This window comes from Sebastes fasciatus, chromosome 2 (genome assembly GCF_043250625.1).
Source record: "Sebastes fasciatus isolate fSebFas1 chromosome 2, fSebFas1.pri, whole genome shotgun sequence".
Taxonomy (NCBI): domain Eukaryota; kingdom Metazoa; phylum Chordata; class Actinopteri; order Perciformes; family Sebastidae; genus Sebastes; species Sebastes fasciatus.
Window position 1 is genome coordinate 9,816,210 of NC_133796.1, and position 20,576 is coordinate 9,836,785.

Sequence of the window (20,576 nt, forward strand, 5' to 3'; positions counted from 1 at the left end):
CTCTGGTCCCTTAGAGACTTGGACCATCCACATCATCCTGTTCAACACGGCAGCCAGAAAAATCTCAGTGAAACCTATAACAACAAATGACGGTGGCACAAATCCACTATAAAGTACTGTACCATAATGGGTTTAAGATATCATATATATTGGTTTACTGTATATCATGATTTTTGATGTATTATTAGAAATACTTAATTAAATTAAAGGAATAGTTTGAAATTTTTGGAAAATACACTTTCTTGCCGAGAGTTAGGGTGTTTTCACATATAGTCCTTTTAAAAGAACCGAGCTCAGTCCTCATAAAATGGATCAAAAAGTGGACCAACAGAAAAGGGACTCAGTTATTTTTCTGTTCATATCATCAGTTAATTTGAAAGGACTCGGTTCTGTTTCTGGTTCACTTCAGCTCTGATGGGTCCTCAGTCCTCTTTCTGTTCACACTATAGTTTCTCAGGAGCTCAGACCCACATTGATTCTTTTTTTACTTGGACGCGGTTCTTGCTGTTCGGTCCTAATGAAATAAATTCATTAAGATAAACGTCTGATGTGCGGCGCCCCAGTAGCTCACCTGGTAAAGTCCTTGCTGCAGCGGCTCAGGGGTTCGAATCCGACGTGCAGCCCTTTGCTGCATGTCATCCCCTCTCTCTCCCCCTTTTGAAACTATCTATCTCTGTCAAATAAAGGCAAAAAGCCAAAAAAAATTATCTTGAAAAAAAAAAAGATAACGTCTGTGTGGCGTATATGGAAAAAGCCAGATGTCCAATCAGTGCAATTATTAATGTGTTTTGTCATCAATTATTCTGCTAATATTTGATATTTGCAGGAGAACCGTACAGATCACGGATCAACTACACGGTCTGTTACACCACTAATTGATAGTGAGTTTACTGCGTCCCAAACACATTTTCTGAACGACGGTATACCTGCAATACCATAGAAAAACGAGTAGGCCTACCGTCATGTTTTCAGAATTTTGGCATCAACTTGGTACCGAAGTAGCCTATTCTTGTGACATCCCTAAAGCGAACCTGGAGCGCTTTGTGTTTCACAATGCACAGATTAAGTGAACCGCAACGTGGACTTGAAATTACGACGTTACCGTCTCCCTCCTGCGCCCGCAGGGAGACACCGGGTGCCGGTGTCATGGTTCACGTTTCTCTCTGCGGAGTCCCGTCACTTCACAAGACACGGAAAACCTCTGTTGGTGCGCGCTGTGTCAGTGAAGGCAAGCAGGCAGCAGAGGAGAGGCTCCGGGTGCCGGTGTCTCTCTGCGGGCGCAGGAGGGTGAGGCAGGAAAAGCCAACAATAGGATCAGATCTAGATCATGTTCATGGAGAGACCTCGTCTGGGCAGCTAACATTACTGCCAAGCAGGTGAAATATAGAGTGATATTGTGGTTTTAGCTGACGTGTGTCGCCTCACTGTTTTGAGCGATGCTCGTTCAGGTATATTTAGAGCGAGCAAGCGCGAGCCCGACTCTGACTTTCGCTGACTTCACGGCCACAGGTGTCGCTGTTAAGCAGCAATTCTGAAAGTAACAAATAGTCCCTTTAAAGGTCTCATATTATGCTCATTTCCAGGTTCATAGATGTATTTTAATGTCGCATTAGAACATGTTAACATGCTGCAATGTTCAAAAAAAACTTTATTCTTCTCATAGTGTCTCTCTCACTCAGCCTGCATTTAGCCTGTCTGAGAGACCCTGATTTACAGCCTGTCTCCTCCCACTCTGCTCTGATTGGTCAGTGTTTCTGTCAATCAAACGTCCTCAACACAGCGTCACTCAGAGTACTGGTATATTATTTACTGTAGTAGCTGTCTCTGTGTTATCATGACTACAGACCACCGGAGCTTAGCTTACCGGAGCTGAAAGACTTTCTCCTGTACCATGTCAACATAACTGCAGATGGGATGATTACAAATGCTGTGAATAATTAATATTGTCATCTGTCTACTCAAATAAAGTTTGACTGTGAAACAGAAATGTGTTGTGTTGCTTACAGTCACTATTTACTACTTGTACTCTTCTACATGCATGACATCAAATATATATAATATATAAATATCATCTGTTTAAACAGTGTAATTACATAAAGCCTTTGTGAATGAACATGTTATATTTAGATGATGGGAGTACATGAAGCCTGTTCTGCTGGTTCTTGCAGACTAACAGTAGGAGCTACTTTGGTCAAAGCTAGGCTGCGGAGGAGGGAGAGTGACGCGCGTCAGCTAGCTGGACTTCTCTCTTGTTCCACCAGGAAACCCTTACATGGCTTGCAATTCTCTAATGACGTCAGAAGAGAAGGAAAAGCTGCTCAGTGATTTTCCACAACCATTTCCGGACAAACGGAGCAGGAGAAAAAGAGAGAGGATGGTCTTTTATGATACTATGGTGACCTGTAGACACACTGGGGACAGATATTGATGTTTAAAAGACATGGAAAAGTGCATTTTGCATAAGAGGTGACCTTTAACATAATCCAGCCAAGTCTAATATGAAGTGGTGGCAATTGCTAAAGTAGCCTATGCCTTTAAGATTGTCTTATATTACTGTAATCCGCATTAAAAGTGCATACAGTACAAGTCTCCCTGCAGCAGCTGTCCTGCTTCATCTCCACATCATCACCGTCGGCAATTAATTATATAATGTTACATACTGTAAAGACACTAAACTCTTAAACTCGTTACCAGACCATTGCTTATGATGAATAATTATAAACCTTTTCAAACTTTTTTTACACGTCTAACGGCCCTTTTCAAGGAGAATATTTTTGAGGAGTAGCTTAACTGCTTCAGTTTCAGGGTCCTGGTTTAGTGCATGCTGGCTCCGTCACGCTGTCATCATGACTTACTGGGACACATTGAGATTTTCCTACTACGACATGATGGCCACATAGACTGTATATAAAGATGGACGAAATGACAGCTCCCCAAAAAGTGAAGCCAAAACATCTGGATCGCCCCCTGGTGGCTGGCTGCAGTATAGGTCATAAACCCCGCCATGTTAGCGGATGGGACATGGGCCAAACTACAAAGTCAAAGTACACGTCAAATAAATTTTTCCCAAAGATGGCTTCTGTCATTGTAGGTAGTTCTTATCACGCTGATGTATGTTCAAGTGTTCATTTTTCTGATAAGTTTGGTTTTAATTAATTATTTGATGCTATAAAAAGGGGGTGAGACGTCATGATTGGCAGCTGTGAGTCTCTCTCGCTGACAAGCAGCGGCTGTGCTCGGCTCGCGATTGGTTCGGGCGGGTGACCTCGATACCGCAGCTCCACCGGCCGATCACTACTGTGCAGACTCTGCAGTGGAGACGCGTCGTCCATCTTTATATACGGTCTATGGATGGACATGTGGTTTTTCATTTTTCCTAAGGGAATGGACTGGATAATGCATCTCTTAAACTTTTATCTTGTTTTGTGTTAGCTGTAAACAAAAGCTCTCAACCTCAGTAACATCGACAGTCAATCATAGGCAGTGTGTAACCACACAACCAACTCTTGTAACCTGATAATCACCATCCTCTATTTTTTCCATTTAGTCCTGAAGCTTTTTCCAGACTCTGATGAATGTATTGACTCGTCTTAAAATAGGAGCCACTTACACGACACACAAAGCATCAAACATGTTTACTGGGTTCGTATAGATGTTATATAACCCTTAAGTAAGATGGACAGCCTCAAGCACAACACACACAAAGACACATCTATGGAATTTTTCAGACTTATTCTACACATGCACGTTAGCTGTGATTGTGAAATAAACACGTCCGGTATACACATAACCCTGAAAAAAGGGGAAATAGGTCAACCAGTCAGTGTAAAGTTCCTGGTTGTACTCATCATATTGCACTCTCAGCGCTGAATGAGCAAGGTTGTCCTCGTTCTCCTCGGCTGGACGCAGTCAGAGACCTGCCATCATTGGATTTTGGCTCAGCCTGTCCACAGTGGCTGTCCTGCTCACCAGTAGCAATCCCTCTCTTAGAGGGCAAAGCCCCGGCAGCATATTTGGTTTCTGACATCACCGCGGCTTTGCGGCAGCAGCTTCTCAGCCCCTTGCGGAAGCGTATGGCGAACAGGCCGTAGATGATGGGATCCAGGCAGGTGTTGAAAAGCCCAAAGATGAACAGGATGTGGGTGAGGGAGTGGGAGACCTTCCCCTCCAGGTCGTCTGGAAAGAACCAGTACCACAAACCCAGCAGGTAGTACGGAGTCCAGCAGACTATGAAGCAGATCACTATGACGATGCTCATTTTCAGAGTTCTCATTCGAGCTTTGGGGATGTTGTTCATTGAGCAACGGAGATGTGGCTCGTCCGAGGACACTGGAGGAAAGAGAGACAGATATTAATGGAAAGATGGGATGTGTGAGCATGAAACAATTTCCTGACCCACTCATGTATGTTCTGACCAACCCAACAGCAGAATCAGCTGTGAACTTACAGCCCCTCTTTGTCATCCGTTTGGAGATCTGGATGAAGATCCTGGTGTAGCAGATGATCATGATGACCAGCGGCAGCAGGAAGAGGCAGGAGAAGGTGAACATGTTGTAGGCTGTTTCCTGCCAGTGAGTGACAAAGCTCCCTCTAGTGGTGCACTGGGTAAAGTTGGCTGGGTATGTGATGGTCACATTATGGAAAATGAACATCTGTGGAATAAAAAAAAAAAAAAAGAACACATTATAGGATAGCATTTTGCTGGCAGCAGCTGCCATGCAATATTTAATTTGCCCTGTTTGATTAGCAGAGAAAGATTAAAGCATCATGTAATACTGGTGTCTCGTGGTTTAAACAAATAGCCCAGTATGTATATTATATTTTCTACATGTATTGTTACTGTCAACTGAATTATTTGAATTATTGAAGAGATCCTATTCATTTTATTTATTTATTTATTATTTTCCTTTTGTTGAAGTATTTTCTTTACTTTTTCTTCTTTCTTTTTTGGATGTTATATTGTCATGTCATCAAATTGTCTTGTTTGTTATGTGTATTTTGCCTGTATTAACTTATTTATTTTTTTAAATAGCCCATTATCCCTAGGAATAACATTCATGTAGGTCAAATGCCAGTGTTTAATGGAAATTAGTAATTATATATTGTATTATGATATTGCTAATTCTATCCAACCAAAAGTCCAAAAGCCAAAGATATTCAGTCTATCTTATATGACAAAAAAGCATTTAAATCAGCAGTGAATGTTTAGTATTTTTGGTGGAACATTTTCTTAAAACATTAAATTAATAGGCAAAATAATTTCAGATTAATTTGCAGTCATTCCCGCTGTAATCTCATTGTATTTGTGTGGTATTTCTGTGAAAATACTGCCATTGGATGTACTCGAGTCTTATGCAGAATCGTACAACAGTCTGTTTGGAGATTGGATTGAACCGTATCGCCGGCTTTTTCTCTCACAAGTGAAGCATCTATACTGCCAGGATTAGGGATTCCCATCCTTGTGTAACTAAACGATAGAACCACTAATCCCCAACACCGAGACCTGGTGGGTCCCCTAAATCCTGCTGCAGGTTTTCTTGCAGCAAAGCCTCTACGAATTAATGCATTTTATGTAAATGCACAGAGATATACAGAGAATGATGATATAGGAATGTAGATTTTAGTTTCCTCTAACATGTATGTTTGGGTTCCCTACAGTTTAATACCTCTATGAGAGTGAGATAATGCATGCAGATCCAATAATCTGTTGCCAGATGTAAAGACCTAGGGCCTCACTGTGGTGCTGTTTGGAGGAACACAAGAGAGAGATCAGTTCACAAACTATCCAGCTTTTCTCTGTGAACCCGTTGCTTCAGTGTTCAACTGAGCCAAACAATCACCTGTCTAGTCAAACCAGTGTCATCTGGCCTCACCTGAGGGATTGAGAACAAAGCACTCATAGTCCACGCCACCATCAGCATGACCCTGTTCCTTCTCCGCGCCATGCTAATGGCCAGAGGGTTGAGGATGGCCGACTGTCTGTCCAGACTGATCACCACTGTGACGAAGGCGCACGAGTACATGGCCTGCAGCTTGAGGAACATCAGAAACCTGCAGGCCAGGTCTCTGGCCAGCCACTGGACCGTGATGTTCCATGCCGCATCCACGGGCATCACGATGAAGGTGACCAAGAGGTCGGCCACGGTCAGGTTGATTATCAGCACCCTGATGTGGGATTTACGCTTGTGGCCATTCACCGCCCACAGCACGGCCAAATTGCAGAAAGCGGAAACGCCACACAGGATGAAGGTGACGATAACTCGGACTTTGGCCGCTGTGGAGAAGGTGGGCAGCTGCGGCGGCTCTCTGTCCACTGACGTCCAGTTGCAGTGAGGAGTCAGCCAGTCACAGCTGGCATTGAGGTCAAATCCTGAGCTCTGCTGATACATGATGACTGCGGGATCAGAGCGAGAGGAGGCGTTCATCTTCTGACCATCACCAAGGAGTCAGCATTTTGTTCAGAGGCTGGTGCTGCCAGAGGGAGATAAGGCAAAAATAAAAAACGAGCGTTTTGGTGCAAAATATTCATCTGCATGGATTTGCATAAGAAGAGTAAAAGAATAGTTATGTGAGAAATACAGTGGGTAGGACACATCTGTTTCTCTCTGTTGCTCACTGGGGTAGAAAGATGCTATGATTGCCCTGTGTGCATAGGAGGCTCTCCAGACTATTGAATCTGCAGCACCACCAACAGCAACACCTGACAACCAATCAACTAACTAGAAAATATTCTCTTATATGACAAAAAAATATATATAATTGTTTGGTATTCATAATACAAACTTTTCCATTTAAATATACTAGAATTTGCATAGTGAAAATAGCAATAAATCTTAACTAAAACTAAATCTTAATAATGGCTTCTAATTTATTTTTTATTTATTTATTAGTTTATTTGACAGGGACAATATATAAGCATTGTTACACTTAATTAAAGTGCAACCGATGCAAGGTATATAGGACTTCTAGCCATAGCTAATTTGCAGACCGTGTCCATGGTTAGGCTTTTAAGAAAAGAAAAGAAAAAAGAAAAATACAGAATAGCACATCTTAAATAAAATCACATCAATTTGCATAATGTGGGCTATTTTCCAACAATGTAAAGATATACTTGTATCATTATTACTTAACACTTTGGCAAATATTGTCAACAAAGCATATTGAATAGCAACAGTTAAGACTATAACTGAATTATGTTATTATCTTGCATTATATTTGGTTTCTGTGTTTGAAATAATAACAAATGCATAAAAACAATGGCAACAACAACAAGGGTTACTTAACCAAATACTACATGTTACAATACACTATTTATCTCCATTTTATATAGCAATAAGGCAAAAAAAAAAGTATTTTTTAACATATAGATGTAAGTAATACAGCAAACTCACATCTATGTCTGTGTTGTCGTGATGTATTTCCCGCATCAGATGATAAAACAAAGTGAAATCCTCTTGATGGAAGAAGTCCCAGACTCTGCTGCGCTCAGCTCCATCTCCCTGCTGGACCTCGTTATGATGAGCAACCAGGACAGAACTGAGTTCCTGAGTCTCCTCCAGTCAGAGCTCTCAGTTTCATCTCAGAGCTCCTTCAGGAGTTTTTCACACGCAGTTTGTTCTCTCTCTCTCCCTCTCTCTCTCTCTCCCTCCCTCCCTCCCTCACTCCTCTCCTCCTCGCTGTGAGCTCAATGGACGCTGCTAAGCTCCAAGAGCAAAGTTTCTAATTTTAACCCTGCCGTAGTAAATATGATGAGACACCCCTACAGTCCCCCAGCCCCCTAGTAGCATCACTAAAACCTGCTCTTAATAATAACTGCATTAGTCTAATGATGATGTGCTGCAAGGTCATGTGATGATACAGAGGAGTGGACAAAATTAGGCTACAAGAATATCTACAAAATATATTAATGCAATCTCAAGCTTAACTTTGGTATTTTCCAACCTGGACCATATTTGTCCATGTTTTTGAGTCAAAAGTGATTAATGGGAACAACACTTTCTGAAACTGGTCCAATATTGAGACTGTAACAGGTGTTTCCCACCGACATTGTTATTGTTAGTGTCTGACAACATTATGGAAAAGAACCCTACAGAGAAATCAAACCTTTTTCTTACCTTTCACTTGATCTGGTCTGATGGTGCCTGGGCAGAGGCACCAACGTCGATCACCTGCGATCGGTGCACAATGCATGCTGGTTAGATTTTTTTTTTTTCAATAAGTAAAATTGTATGTATTTAAAATTTGTAAACAATACAAATAACAATTAAATCAACATGCAGGTAAACAATACATATAGAGGAAATAAAGGTATAAATAAAAACAAACATAAAAATAAAATAAATTTAAAAAAGTAACATAAAACACAAAACAGGCCAGAGGTTAATATAAATAAATAAATTATAGTAACTTAAGTGAAAACATTTAAATGGGAGGAAAAACTCACCGTTTTACTAGCCTTTTTTTTTTTTTTTGCAGAAGATACTGTCTTAATATATAGTTCCATTTCTTTCTTGAAAACATTAAAATTAGGTTTCACTCTCGCAAATTTGCATTTATGAATGTAAAGCTTTGCGACAATGATGAGATTAATTAGAAAAATATTCTCTCTCATATAAAGTGTTGAACCTTAAGAAACCCCCAAAAATTGTTTTCCAGTAGAAGTTCAAAGTCACATAGATAATATTTTCCGAGATAAATCTACAAATATCTTGCCACAGTTTACGGGTGTGTGTACATTTCCAGAACAGATGGACAATAGTTTCAGTTTGGGAATCACACAAGGCACAGCTTAAATCAATATCATTTTTTAATCCAACAAAAATGGACCAAACTGGGTAACATCGATGATTGATTTTAAATGACACTTCTTCGGTTAGTTTTGTGTCCCACTTGATCCCGACTTCCTCTGACGTCATGCACACATGGACAACCAAACACAAACCAACACAAAGATAACCTCACAAGATCGAGGCAGCCGCAGATTTTAGAGCCAGGCGCTGCAGCTGCTCCCATGAACTTATATTGAACGTATATTATTATATATTCTATACTGGTTGGGTTGCTCTCCACCGACCGCAAGACCCAGGGCATGATGGGAAACGCCTGATCAAAGAGCTGATTGGCTCTTATGATAAGCACTTATCAAAACAAGCTTTACAAGGCAGACATAAGAAGAATAAAGGATAGAATACAATGCCAGATACATGCACATTTCTACATATAAAGGCTATTACAAACAAATATAAATAAATCCTAACATGGTTTGCAAATTACAAGTAGTCTACAGATCGGATCTATCTGTAGATAGATAGATACATCTATATTGCGACATGTTTCTTATTTTGTCCACACTTATATTAATTATTCAATGCGAATCAGTAGCATTTTCTCATATGATGAACGATGTTCTTGTTTTCCTTTTCAATGCAGGAGGAACACTTTTACGTCTTACATCTACATATTCCATTAGCAGCACCGCTCAAACAGACAAATACAGGGAAGAATCTAATAAAGAGCAAGCGGTCCTCCTTCAGCCGTTTGCCGGCTGCTATGAGGTTTAACATAAGTGGCACAGTCTTGTTCAGACTTTATCACAATAAATAAATAAAACCATATTTCTGTTTCCACGGGTAATACTGAGTCATACAGTTTTATTAGCCCCAGTATGGAGATTTCAGAGTATGAGATTCTGAGTGCAGGATACATCAGATGGCGCTCAAAGCATGAAAAATGACATTTGTTTGTAGCATGTAAGTGTGTGCCCGGTGCTGCTGTGAGTTAGCAAATGTTTTGCGCAGTCCAGCCGGTGAAGTAGGCCTAATAAAGAGAAGAGCCGGATATTTTCTCAGGAGCTGGTGGAGACCAAAAGAAGAGCTTAAAGGAGAGTGAATGTCAACTTGAAGGAAAAGTTTGACACTTTCTAACCGAGAGTTAGATGAGAAGATCAAATCACTCCCATATCTGGAAAGTGGTATCGATCTTCTCATCTAATTCTCAGCAAGACAGTGAATAAGCATGTTTCATGAAATGTCTAACCATTCCTTTAAAAGGTGATATGTCAGTGTTAGTAGCTGTTTCCGCAGCCCCCTGACTGCACATACCAATGGCCCAGGCAGTTATATGTTATAGATATGCATGCAATTACACACAAGAAAATGTCACCAGTGAATAAGTCTTGTTTCCACACGTATGCACTACACCCCACATTTCAGCTCCAACACATTATTGTAAGAATGAAAACACCCTGCGGACTTGGTTTTTACAGCATATTATCAAACACCTACCCTACACATTCACATAATCTCTTATATGAAGTAACAAAAGAAGTCCTATGTGTGCTTCCCATACAGACACTATTAGAATAATCCACTGAATGAAATGTATTGTTGGGCATATTTTATTTTTCCTTTCCACTTATTAGACAATAGAGAGTGACAGAAAGGATGTTGAGACCAGATGACAAGTTGTGACCTGGATTCAAACCAAGTAGGCCGTGACGTAGACTGCTAAGCCATCACCTTTATGCAGATGTCAGGCTCTGGGCTACTGTCCAAAGAGGCTGTGACCTTCCCAGCTCCATAGACATCCGGCCCATTTTCACGTTAATCCACAGTAATGGTGGTGCTTGTATTGAGGCTAAGTATTATCATCATTCATTACTTCACTGTGATATTGCTGAAATCCCCCCCTTCCACAACCAACACATATTACTGCACCTGCAGGCACATGAAGCCGAGCACAACAGGGTGTTTAACCTGTACATGCTTGCTGACAATGAAAATGCAAGCATGTTGATGCATCCTATTTTAGCGTGTTAGCATGCTAATATTTGGGACAAGTTATACATTAGACCTGATGGTGGCGCTAGATGTAAAGTTAAGATTTTGAGGGGGTGACATGAATGTGTGCACCAAATTCCAGAGCAACCCAGGTGTTGAGACATTTCACTCAAACCCACAAATGTCAATCTTGCGGTGACACGAAAGGAAAAATCAGGGGATCACCAATGTCATAAGTATTCATCAGGATATGTTATGCACATGGATGGATTACTGAATGGGTCGACTGGGCACAGGCCCAGGGGCCCAAAGTGTCAGGGGCCCCCCCGGCCTTCACCAACAAAATATCACTCAAAGAGACACATACTAACCAGGAAGAGACTCACAATGACCACAAAGACGCATAAAACGACCACAAAAAGACTACAAAGTGACTCACAGCAACCATGAAAATGGGCAAAACAACCACAAAGAGACACAAAATTACCACAAAGAGACAGAATACAACTAGAAAGAGACCAAAACAACTACAAAGACATGCAAAACAGTTGCAAAGAGACACAGAAGGACTCACAACAATGAAAAGGGGCAAAAAAAGGACTACAAAAAGACACAAAACAACCATTAAGAGATACAAAAGGCCTACCAAAGACATAAAGCAACTACAAAGAGACTCAAAATGACTAGAAAGAGACACAAAATTACCACAAAGAGACAGACTACAACTAGAAAGAGACCAAAACAACTACAAAGACATGCAAAACAGCTGCAAAGAGACACAAAAGGACTAAGAAAGACACAAAACAACCATAAAGAGATACAAAAGGCCTACCAAAGACACAAAGCAACTACAAAGAGACCAATCAGGGTCCAAGAAAGGGTCAAAAACCACCACAGACAAAAAATATCTACAAAAAAAACAAAACAAAATAAAGTGACACAAAATGACCACAAAGAGACACAAATCAAATCAAATCATAAGTTTGGAAACTGATTTGAATGAAGTAAATCCTTAGTAATAGTCTAAACAATATGGTGGCCACACTGCAAGCCTCTGTAATACCGACCTACATGTTGGCCGGATGGGATTTAACAGGCTAAAAGGAGCTGGCAGGGAAGTCAGCTGATACCCAAACTGCTGATACTACATCTCGGCCACAGGCGCCAGATGTGTCCACACAGTACATGTCCAAAGGTCAAAGTATAAGTGAGGAGTCCAGTACTAATCTGACCAGCGCAAATGTTTTATAGAGGATTTAGCTACCATATGTCCCCACCTGCAAGACGTCACTAATTTCCACAGAAGTTCCCCATACCATGCATCATTTGTTATTTTTCTCAATAGAGAAATTGCGACCACTTCTACCACTATCATATCATCAGAATTCAAACTTATAAGACTGTTGATGAGCTGATCACTGTTGATGGACAAACCCAGAGTGGATGTGAATTAAGAAGCAGCTCCACTGATGGATATTAGCTGGTGGCTCACTGACCCATAACCATGTAAAACACTGCAGCAGCATTAATGCAGTTTTATACCTGAGAGCAGTAAAGTAACCATTCACCTTCCTAAAAGCTAAAAACCTGTCCTGATCCAAGAAATTAACATATCAGTGAGCATTTCATTATCTGTGGTTCCTGAACTGAAGGTCACCCGCAATCAGACGATTTTATCAGATGATGTTATGTTCAACCTGATGGAGCAGAGTCAACCTTGACTAGAAGCTGCATACTCAGCGTAAAAACAGGTTTGTGTTTGACTGCTGTGTAATCACATTGAAGACATGACTGGCCACGATGAAGCAGGCAGGTACTCCGTTTGTGGCTGTGAGGAAGACTGCAGGTCCATTCTGGTGTCCTCAGATGGTCCTCCTTCATTTTTCTGTTCATTGTTTTGTACTTTTTCAGAGCATCTGCACCTACATATATACACTTTTACACAGTTTCTACCACTCTCCTCATGTTGGATCATCATTCTGTTGTCAAATGGATGTTTCCCTTATAATTCTTGGTGCAGTGACCACTGACATTTATGACCACTTCTTGTTGCTCATAATGTTGGTGATTATCAGTAACTGAAGATTCAAGACTCTAGTGTTTGTAATAACCATGTGGAATTGAGTTCTCAGTGACAGTACAGTAAGATAATAAACTGAGTATCCATAAAACATGCTTATGAATAATGAAAATCAAACAAATGTCCCCTTTACCATTACAGTGTCTGTGCAATGATCTAATATGAACACTGGTGGAGTCGGAGTGGGAGCAGCAAAAGTGCCCTCTTGGATGCCCCTATGGAAGATAAAACATGATCCCCTTCCAGTGGAGAAAACAAGATAAAGTTCCCTTAAATAGAGTAAACATGATGGTGCCCTTCCAGTATAGAGAAAATTTGATAACATGCCCTCTAGGGTGCCTTTCCAGTGTGAAAATGTGCCCTCTAGGGTGGCCTTAAATGGAGAAAATATGATAAATTGCCCCTATGGTTGCCCTTCCAGCGGAGAAAACCTTATATAGTGCCCTCTAGGGTGCCCTTAAATGGAGAAAACATGATAAAGTGCCCTCTTGGGTGCCCTTCCAGTGGAGAAACACCATGTGCGCTGGAGCTCCACCGCATGCAGCTGGTACCATTTTTATTTTTTTCACCCCTGCCCCTCAGACAGCCTGAGTCCGCCTCCGAATATGAACTATATGTTACATAAAAATCTCATGGTGTCTGAGGAGGTAATTGCAGCAGAAGATATCAAGATATATACAGAACAGATTTTTTTTTATTCAGCTCTAGCACGAGCTGTACTATATAATCAAAAGAATGAGATTTATAGGGAATAAATCAAGTTTCTACTTTTTCAAGTCAACCTAAATACATCTAATGCAGCAGCCGTGCAATAAATCTTGCCTTTACTGTATGAAACTTACCATGTTTAGTTGAGACTGAGGTGTTCACAGAACTTTATGCTCATTTCAGAGGTTATTATTAGTGGTGCTGTTGAATTGTTGTCTTTATATTAAAAGGGTGCTTCAAATATGTCACCCAATGTCAGCTGTGATCGGCTCCAGCCACCTGCCGCGACCCTGTAAAGGATAAGCAGATAATGGATGGATGGACTTTAAAGGACTATACCAGCTGGTTTTCAACGTATTCGACAAATAACAATTCCGAGCTCTCCAGAACGCCATAACACAACCCTTTGTCTTGTGTTCTGCTTTTGCCCGATTGCCTATAATTTTCTATCCAATCAGCAACCTTTTTGTCTGCCTGCTGATTATGTGAATAGAATAAAGCAGCGGGAAATCATACCTGCAGCGCCATCTTGCCAAACCACAGGAGTGATCGAATGTTTCAGAGAGGATTTTGTGACTGCTCTCATCCAGAGCAGCATAGCACAATAACACAAGTGACCTTCAGTGATCTTCTGACAAAATACTGAGGCTGCAAATTCACATGTATTTTATATTCTCTCACAATGAGTCCTCTTTTGTCATAAACATTTTCAGTACAATATGTGTCACCCTATTACAGTATGTAAATTCATTTATTTCAGTCATGAAACAAAATGCATTTGACCATTTAATCTAAATTATGTACCCATAGTAATGAACTAGCCTGCTCTTATAGCTCACATGTGCAATTCTTCACATATGATCTCGGAGCAAAGAAAGAAAGCACTTTACCCTCCAATCCAATTTACCAGACGGATGTACGATGGCAGAAAAATAATTGACATACTCTTTTCAACACCATTCACAGTCAACAGGCACTATCTGCACACGAGAGATTACAGGGAACAAATCCTGTGGCATTTGGAGTACTTTGCATCGTGTGGCTTTTTTGCTGCAGGCGACAGCAGGCACAGAGAGTTTAAGTGTTGGTGGAGAGTTTTGGTGTGGGGGTATCAATCAAACTGAGCATGTCAAGTTGAAGTCAATCCATAATCATGATGAATCTACACAGAAAAACTGCACACCACTGCCACATCTGAGAGGAATACAATCAGGAAAAAAATATATATATTACATTATTTTATTCTCAACAGACATCATTAGCATATTCTGAAAACACTCTAAAGCCAGCGGAAATCAAACATGTTTGTATCTCCATATCCCACCCAAGGCCAATCAGAAATGAGATGCATTGTCTCTGAGTTTAATCAAACACTGGACTGGATGGTGTAAAAGTCACTGCGTAAAAAGCTTCATGTTTTGACCTTAACTATAACATGACAGCATCTATCACGACTCTAATTTGTAAGGACAGCGGGATCGACAACATTAACTGACAGCCACTATGTCTTCATTCTTGATAGTCAGAGGCTGCTATTACTTTTACAAATCAATCGAAAGCAGCATGCAGAGACAGCTGCTAACTTTGACTAGAACACAATACATCATGCAGAACAGCCCATATGGTTTTCTGACAGGAATCACTTAGCTTGAAATGCCAGAGCACAGCGCCAAATGAGTCGCTTTCCATGTTTCCTTCAAATGGATCAATGTTGCGAATGGTGAGAAATGACATCAGAGTTCAAACTCTTGACTTTAAGTCACACCACCTTCATCCGGTCGGCCAAGTATCTGTATTTTTAAAAGGTGTTAAATGCAAGATTGGGAGCATATCTATTGCCTCCGCACAGCTCTCAACATGGCGACAGCTGAGCCGGCAGCTCGTAACTAACGATGCCAACGGCGTTAACAGTGAAAACAGCAACGGTGTTAAACTGGGAAGAAACCAGGGAGTGGGTGCTATGCTTCCTCAACGGTCACGTCGTCGAGAGAAGTGCAGAGCGGAGGCCGTGAGCTAGCCAGTGGGGCACGCTCACATGCACAAATATGCACTAAAAGCATGTCGGCCCAGATATCTCTACAAAATAAGGAGAAGCTCAGATTACAACACACAGAGGGAGAGAAACTTCATTATCTGCTCAGGTTGACATTACCCCTCTATATCTGTACATAGCAAATAGTTGTTTGCTGCTATATTAATGCTCTGGATATCATAGAGAACCTTTAAGATAGGAAACAGCTGGTGTAACAGTTCTTCCTCCTCCTCCTGTAAGGTTACCTGCAGATGCTACCACTCAGACCACTGATGTTTATCATACACGCAACATAAATACGAGAATCACGAAATTCCGTTGACCAAATGTTCATTCACTGACCTCTCTTCCATTACTGACTGGGTGAAACTGATTTAAATTGGTGGAGGAAACAAACCACCGATTACAATGATCTCCTGAGGAGGTCACAGAAGCGGATAGAATATAACAGAAAATACATAAACATGATGAGAGCAGCAGGGATGGCTGAACCAACTGCGCTGCTGCCATCTTCCAAACTACATGCAAATCATCAGGCAAGTCACAATTTAATTTATAGTCAAATTAGTTTCTGTGTGCGGTGTGGTCTAATGCAATCCAGAGAGACAAAGGCAGACTGCAGAGTGTTTTTTAAATGTAGCTTCAAAAGAGGGATGAGTTTCCATAATAGACCATACAGCTATAATCAGATTGAATTGTCATTTGGTTTTCACTTTTATTTGGAGATGTGGGTGGTCAGTCAGAGGTCTGGGACCAGAGTAAATAAACCGGCCTTCTGTGACCGAGTTATCATCAGCAGATAACTGGCTCTGATTTAAATGATGACTCCCACCCTTTGCACAGTGAATTTCAGCTTCTTCCTTCTGGATGCAGGTTCCATCACTCAGATGAACAAGTTGTAGCAACACTTGTTTATTTATGTATTTATTCATTCATTGTATTTTAGTGATCAGTGGAGCCTTGAGCATTTTTTTTATCATGTTTGTCTATTATCTGTTTGTAAAATGTGTGTACAAGATGGATACCTCGTCTTTTTACTGCAAACCAAATTTACATATGGGTACAAATGAAATAACCTGAACCTCTGGGGGGGAAAAAAACAGTTCAAAATTGAACACCTCTACAGGATAAGAACAGAAATGGGCAGACAGAGCTTTATCTAAAGGATGAAGAAACTGTCTATATACTATAATCTATATTATTTACATGTCAATGTGTTTTATAATAAAACAAATAAACCCATTCAGGTTTGCTCAGCAGTAGGTGGGACCGCAAAGGAAGTGGTGGAGGTCTATGAATTAGAAAACCCCAGTAGGAATATTTTTAGCCCCGTCTCACTTCCCTCAGAGTGCCAAAGCTTGTCTGCTGGCTTCTCTCTCTGGGAATATGGAGAGATAACTCAGTTCTGTCTCAGGTTCACCCAGACAGAAAACACAAATCTGAGCTGGATGTTTCATGTCCAGAGACAAGGAACTGCAGCTGGACCACTGGTCCACTTCCATCACTCAGTCATTTAGTCAACACACAATCATTTCAAGTCAGCCTGGACATGATGGAGGAATGCTGCGGATTCTTACATTATCAGCCAGATGAGGGTGGATGACGGACTGAAATAATAGACTGAAATAATAATAATGATGTGTCTGTTTCTGAATTGTCAGAGGACACAAGTCAGTTTTTATTATTGTAATGCCAGTTAAATCTAGGCTCAAGTACAATTATTTTGAGCTTCTAAGCACATTTGCTATGCGCCTCTATGAATAATAGCCTACCTGTCTGAAACCATAAACACATCAATCCCATAGCAAGAGAAGTGAGCTAATAGGCACACAGCAGATAGGGTTAATGGCATCCAAAAAAGGGTGTTTTCTCATTTCATTTGTAACCCAACATAGTATAGAGAATGGCCAATGCAATGCTACTGCAGAAACCCACAGGCAATAGACCTCAATTACTTGAGTGTTGACACCAATAAATTCACAAATTCAAGAGCGGGAGACGTGCTTTCAGTTCAACGCTACCAAATTTATTGAATTAAAGCGAAAAAAAAATATGGAAATGGATAACCTAAAAAAAGGAGGGCAATCATAAATTAATAATATCTATTCAACAATAATGGTTAAAACCACTTATCCATAAAAACTCCAACTGACTCCCTTTTTAAATTAGAAACCACAAAACCCCACAAAAAATGCCAAATACTATAGGCAGGGTACTGTCTATTGTAACCCCTCTTTAAACCCACCGTGTGAGCACACTATGAACTTTATCATTACACTGCAAATAGATAATGTATGAAACTGTAAAAAAGTGACCATCACCCTTTTGGGCCTACCACACGGCATGCGAAGAGAGAGGAAATACCACGACTAGCCCACTGGCCCCGCAGGTCTCCCACTGCCTGGAAGAACAGAAACAAAAACACAATATAATGTGAATCAGTTGGTTCTGGTTTACAAAGAGTTTAAAAAGGATGTTAATTTACAACCACCACAATGCAACAGTCAGACTTGGAGGTATCCAAATTAACAAAGGGGCGGCTGGACAAAGTCTCAGTTTAAGTCAATGTAAAACAATCAGTGGCCACATTTATCAGGCTTCGGAGTTAAATACATCTAGGCAAAGCAGCAGTCTAGCTTTAATCTTAAAAAAGGGGAAACATGGTAAAAATCAAATATTTCTGCAAGAATACCTCGGAGGGAGTAACCCTCCTACATTACCAGCCTACTTTAAGTTACCTTACTCATCAGGGCCCAACTTCACTGCAATCACTGGCTCTGCTGTGGCTCAACTGGTATGATATGAAATTAACAGACTTTCTGCAACATACTTTTTCAGTATGGTGTTGCAGAGCATAAATCTGGACGGCTCAGGACACAGCTGCACTACAAATCCATATAAAGAGGAAGTGGTTAAACTCACTATAAAACAATAGAGCCATTTTTCCCCCCCGAAATCTCTCCCTTACCTGTACAAACAGTGTTGACCTGCCACCGATCTACCAGGAGTCAGACAAAGAGACTCTAATCACCCACACCTGACCTTATGAAGGCAGGAAGCTCCACTCAACCACACCTACAAAGGGCAGTGCTCCCTGCCTATAGGTGCTGGCCCTCACACTATGAACCTTCTAGTCACCACAGCCATAGCAAAGGGAAATGTGCTGTCTATTAGGCTACAAGATGGCATACTGCTTTATTTTGCTCTTATTATTTCAACATGTGAAAAGAAACATGGTGGGATATGTAGTCTTCATCATGAAAATAGGGAACATTTTCGAGAAATCGCAGTAGTAGCCTATTCTCGTACCATTCTATCCATTAGCGTTTACTTAATGGACATGACAGCTCCCCAAAAGTGAAGCCAAAACATCTGGATCGCCATCTGCTGGCTGGCTGCAGTATAGGTAATAAATCCCGCCCCCTCCATGTTAGCGGATGGGACATGAGCTAAACTAAAAAGTCAAATTACATGACAAATACATTTTTCCCGAAGATGGTTTCTGTAATTTTTAGGTAGTTCTTATCACGCTGATGTATGTTCAAGTGTTAATTTTTCTGATAAATTTGTTTTTAATTAATTATTTGATGCTATAAAAAAAAGGGCTGAGACGTCATGATTGACAGCTGCTCTGAGTGAAGTAGTCGCGGAGCCAGAGGCTCGGGAATTGTACGAGAGAGGAGACGTAACTTTAACTTTCCATAACCGTCACAAGTCTGTGTCATAGAACATGTGTCAATTTGATCATCATCATGGATTTATAGAGATATTATGGTTAGTTGTTGTGTCTTTCTAGCCAAACAGCTACCGCGGTGCTAGCTAACATAGCATCTAGGTGGCTCACGCTAGCAAGCTGCCTACTTGCTCAGCTTGTGATTGGCTCAGGCTGGTGTGTGGGTGGGATCTTGATACCGCGGCTACCTGCTCGATCACTACTGTGCAAACTCCGGCTCCAAATGACGTCAAAATCTCAAGATGGTAGCTCCTGTATTTGGGATATTTTGGCATCACTTCTGTACAGTGGGAGGAAGTAGAGACACATCGTCCATCTATATGTACAGTCTGGTAATTATCAAGAAACTGTTAGAACAAAGGTTTTATTATCCAACAATATAGGATACCGTAATACATAATATTCAGGGATGCCAAAATCTAACAAGACTAAGAGTCTACAGCCATGCTAGCAGCTCTGTGAGCGAAATACTATCAGCATGCAAACATGCTCACAATGAAAACGACAACATGCTAATGTTATAAGCTTTGCCATGTTTGCCAATTTAGCGTGTTAGAAAGCTAACATTGGCTGAGTAAGCACTAAACACAAAATACAGCTGTGGTCGATGGAAGTATTATTAGTTTTGCGGTTCATTGGTCATAGACCAAGCATTGGGAAAATTGAAATTTTGACCTGATGATGGTGCCAGGAGTCACTAAAGTTAATAAAAATCATCCTCTGGGGACCATGAATGTCTTTGCCAAATTACATGGCAATCCATGCAATGCAGCTAGTGTCATGGAGCCAGACCTAATTCACTTCATGGCAAATATACACATCTGGAAACAGCTGGTTAAAACTGTTGTTGTAGTGTATCGAGGTGAAATTTGCTCCCGATCACTACCCTCAGCTACCCTCAGCACCTAGAGTGGTATAAAAATGTAAAACCCCAGATGTTAATACACCAGCTCTGTATGTGTGACTTGTCTTGTGAGTCATTTTGTTGGAAACCTTCTCAGCATCCCAACATGGGCCGCCCTCTGATCACAAGCCAGCTCGTACAATAAAGACCTCTGAATTACTATACACCTCTGTTGATTGTGCTCATCACATCGATTGTGCTCATCACATCGATTGTGCTCATCACATCGATTGTGCTTATCTTGCTGTCACGTGAGAGATGATGAGGTCAATAAGGTCACTGTGATAGTCATCACTTGAACTAAGGTGTGAATGATGTAAAATCGCCTTGGGATATCCGGA

The 20,576-nt window shown here is 40.8% G+C and overlaps 1 protein-coding gene across 1 annotated transcript; it reads right to left on the reverse strand.

Annotated features, from left to right (window-relative positions):
* Positions 1 to 3,653: 3,653 nt before the first annotated feature.
* Positions 3,654 to 6,456, reverse strand: LOC141761959 (putative gonadotropin-releasing hormone II receptor). The gene is given in 4 exon segments (XM_074625655.1): positions 3,654 to 4,329; positions 4,448 to 4,652; positions 5,874 to 6,443; positions 6,445 to 6,456. Coding segments are annotated over 4 exon segments (1,266 nt in total). The 5' UTR covers positions 6,454 to 6,456; the 3' UTR covers positions 3,654 to 3,847.
* Between the last annotated feature and the right edge of the window lie 14,120 nt (positions 6,457 to 20,576).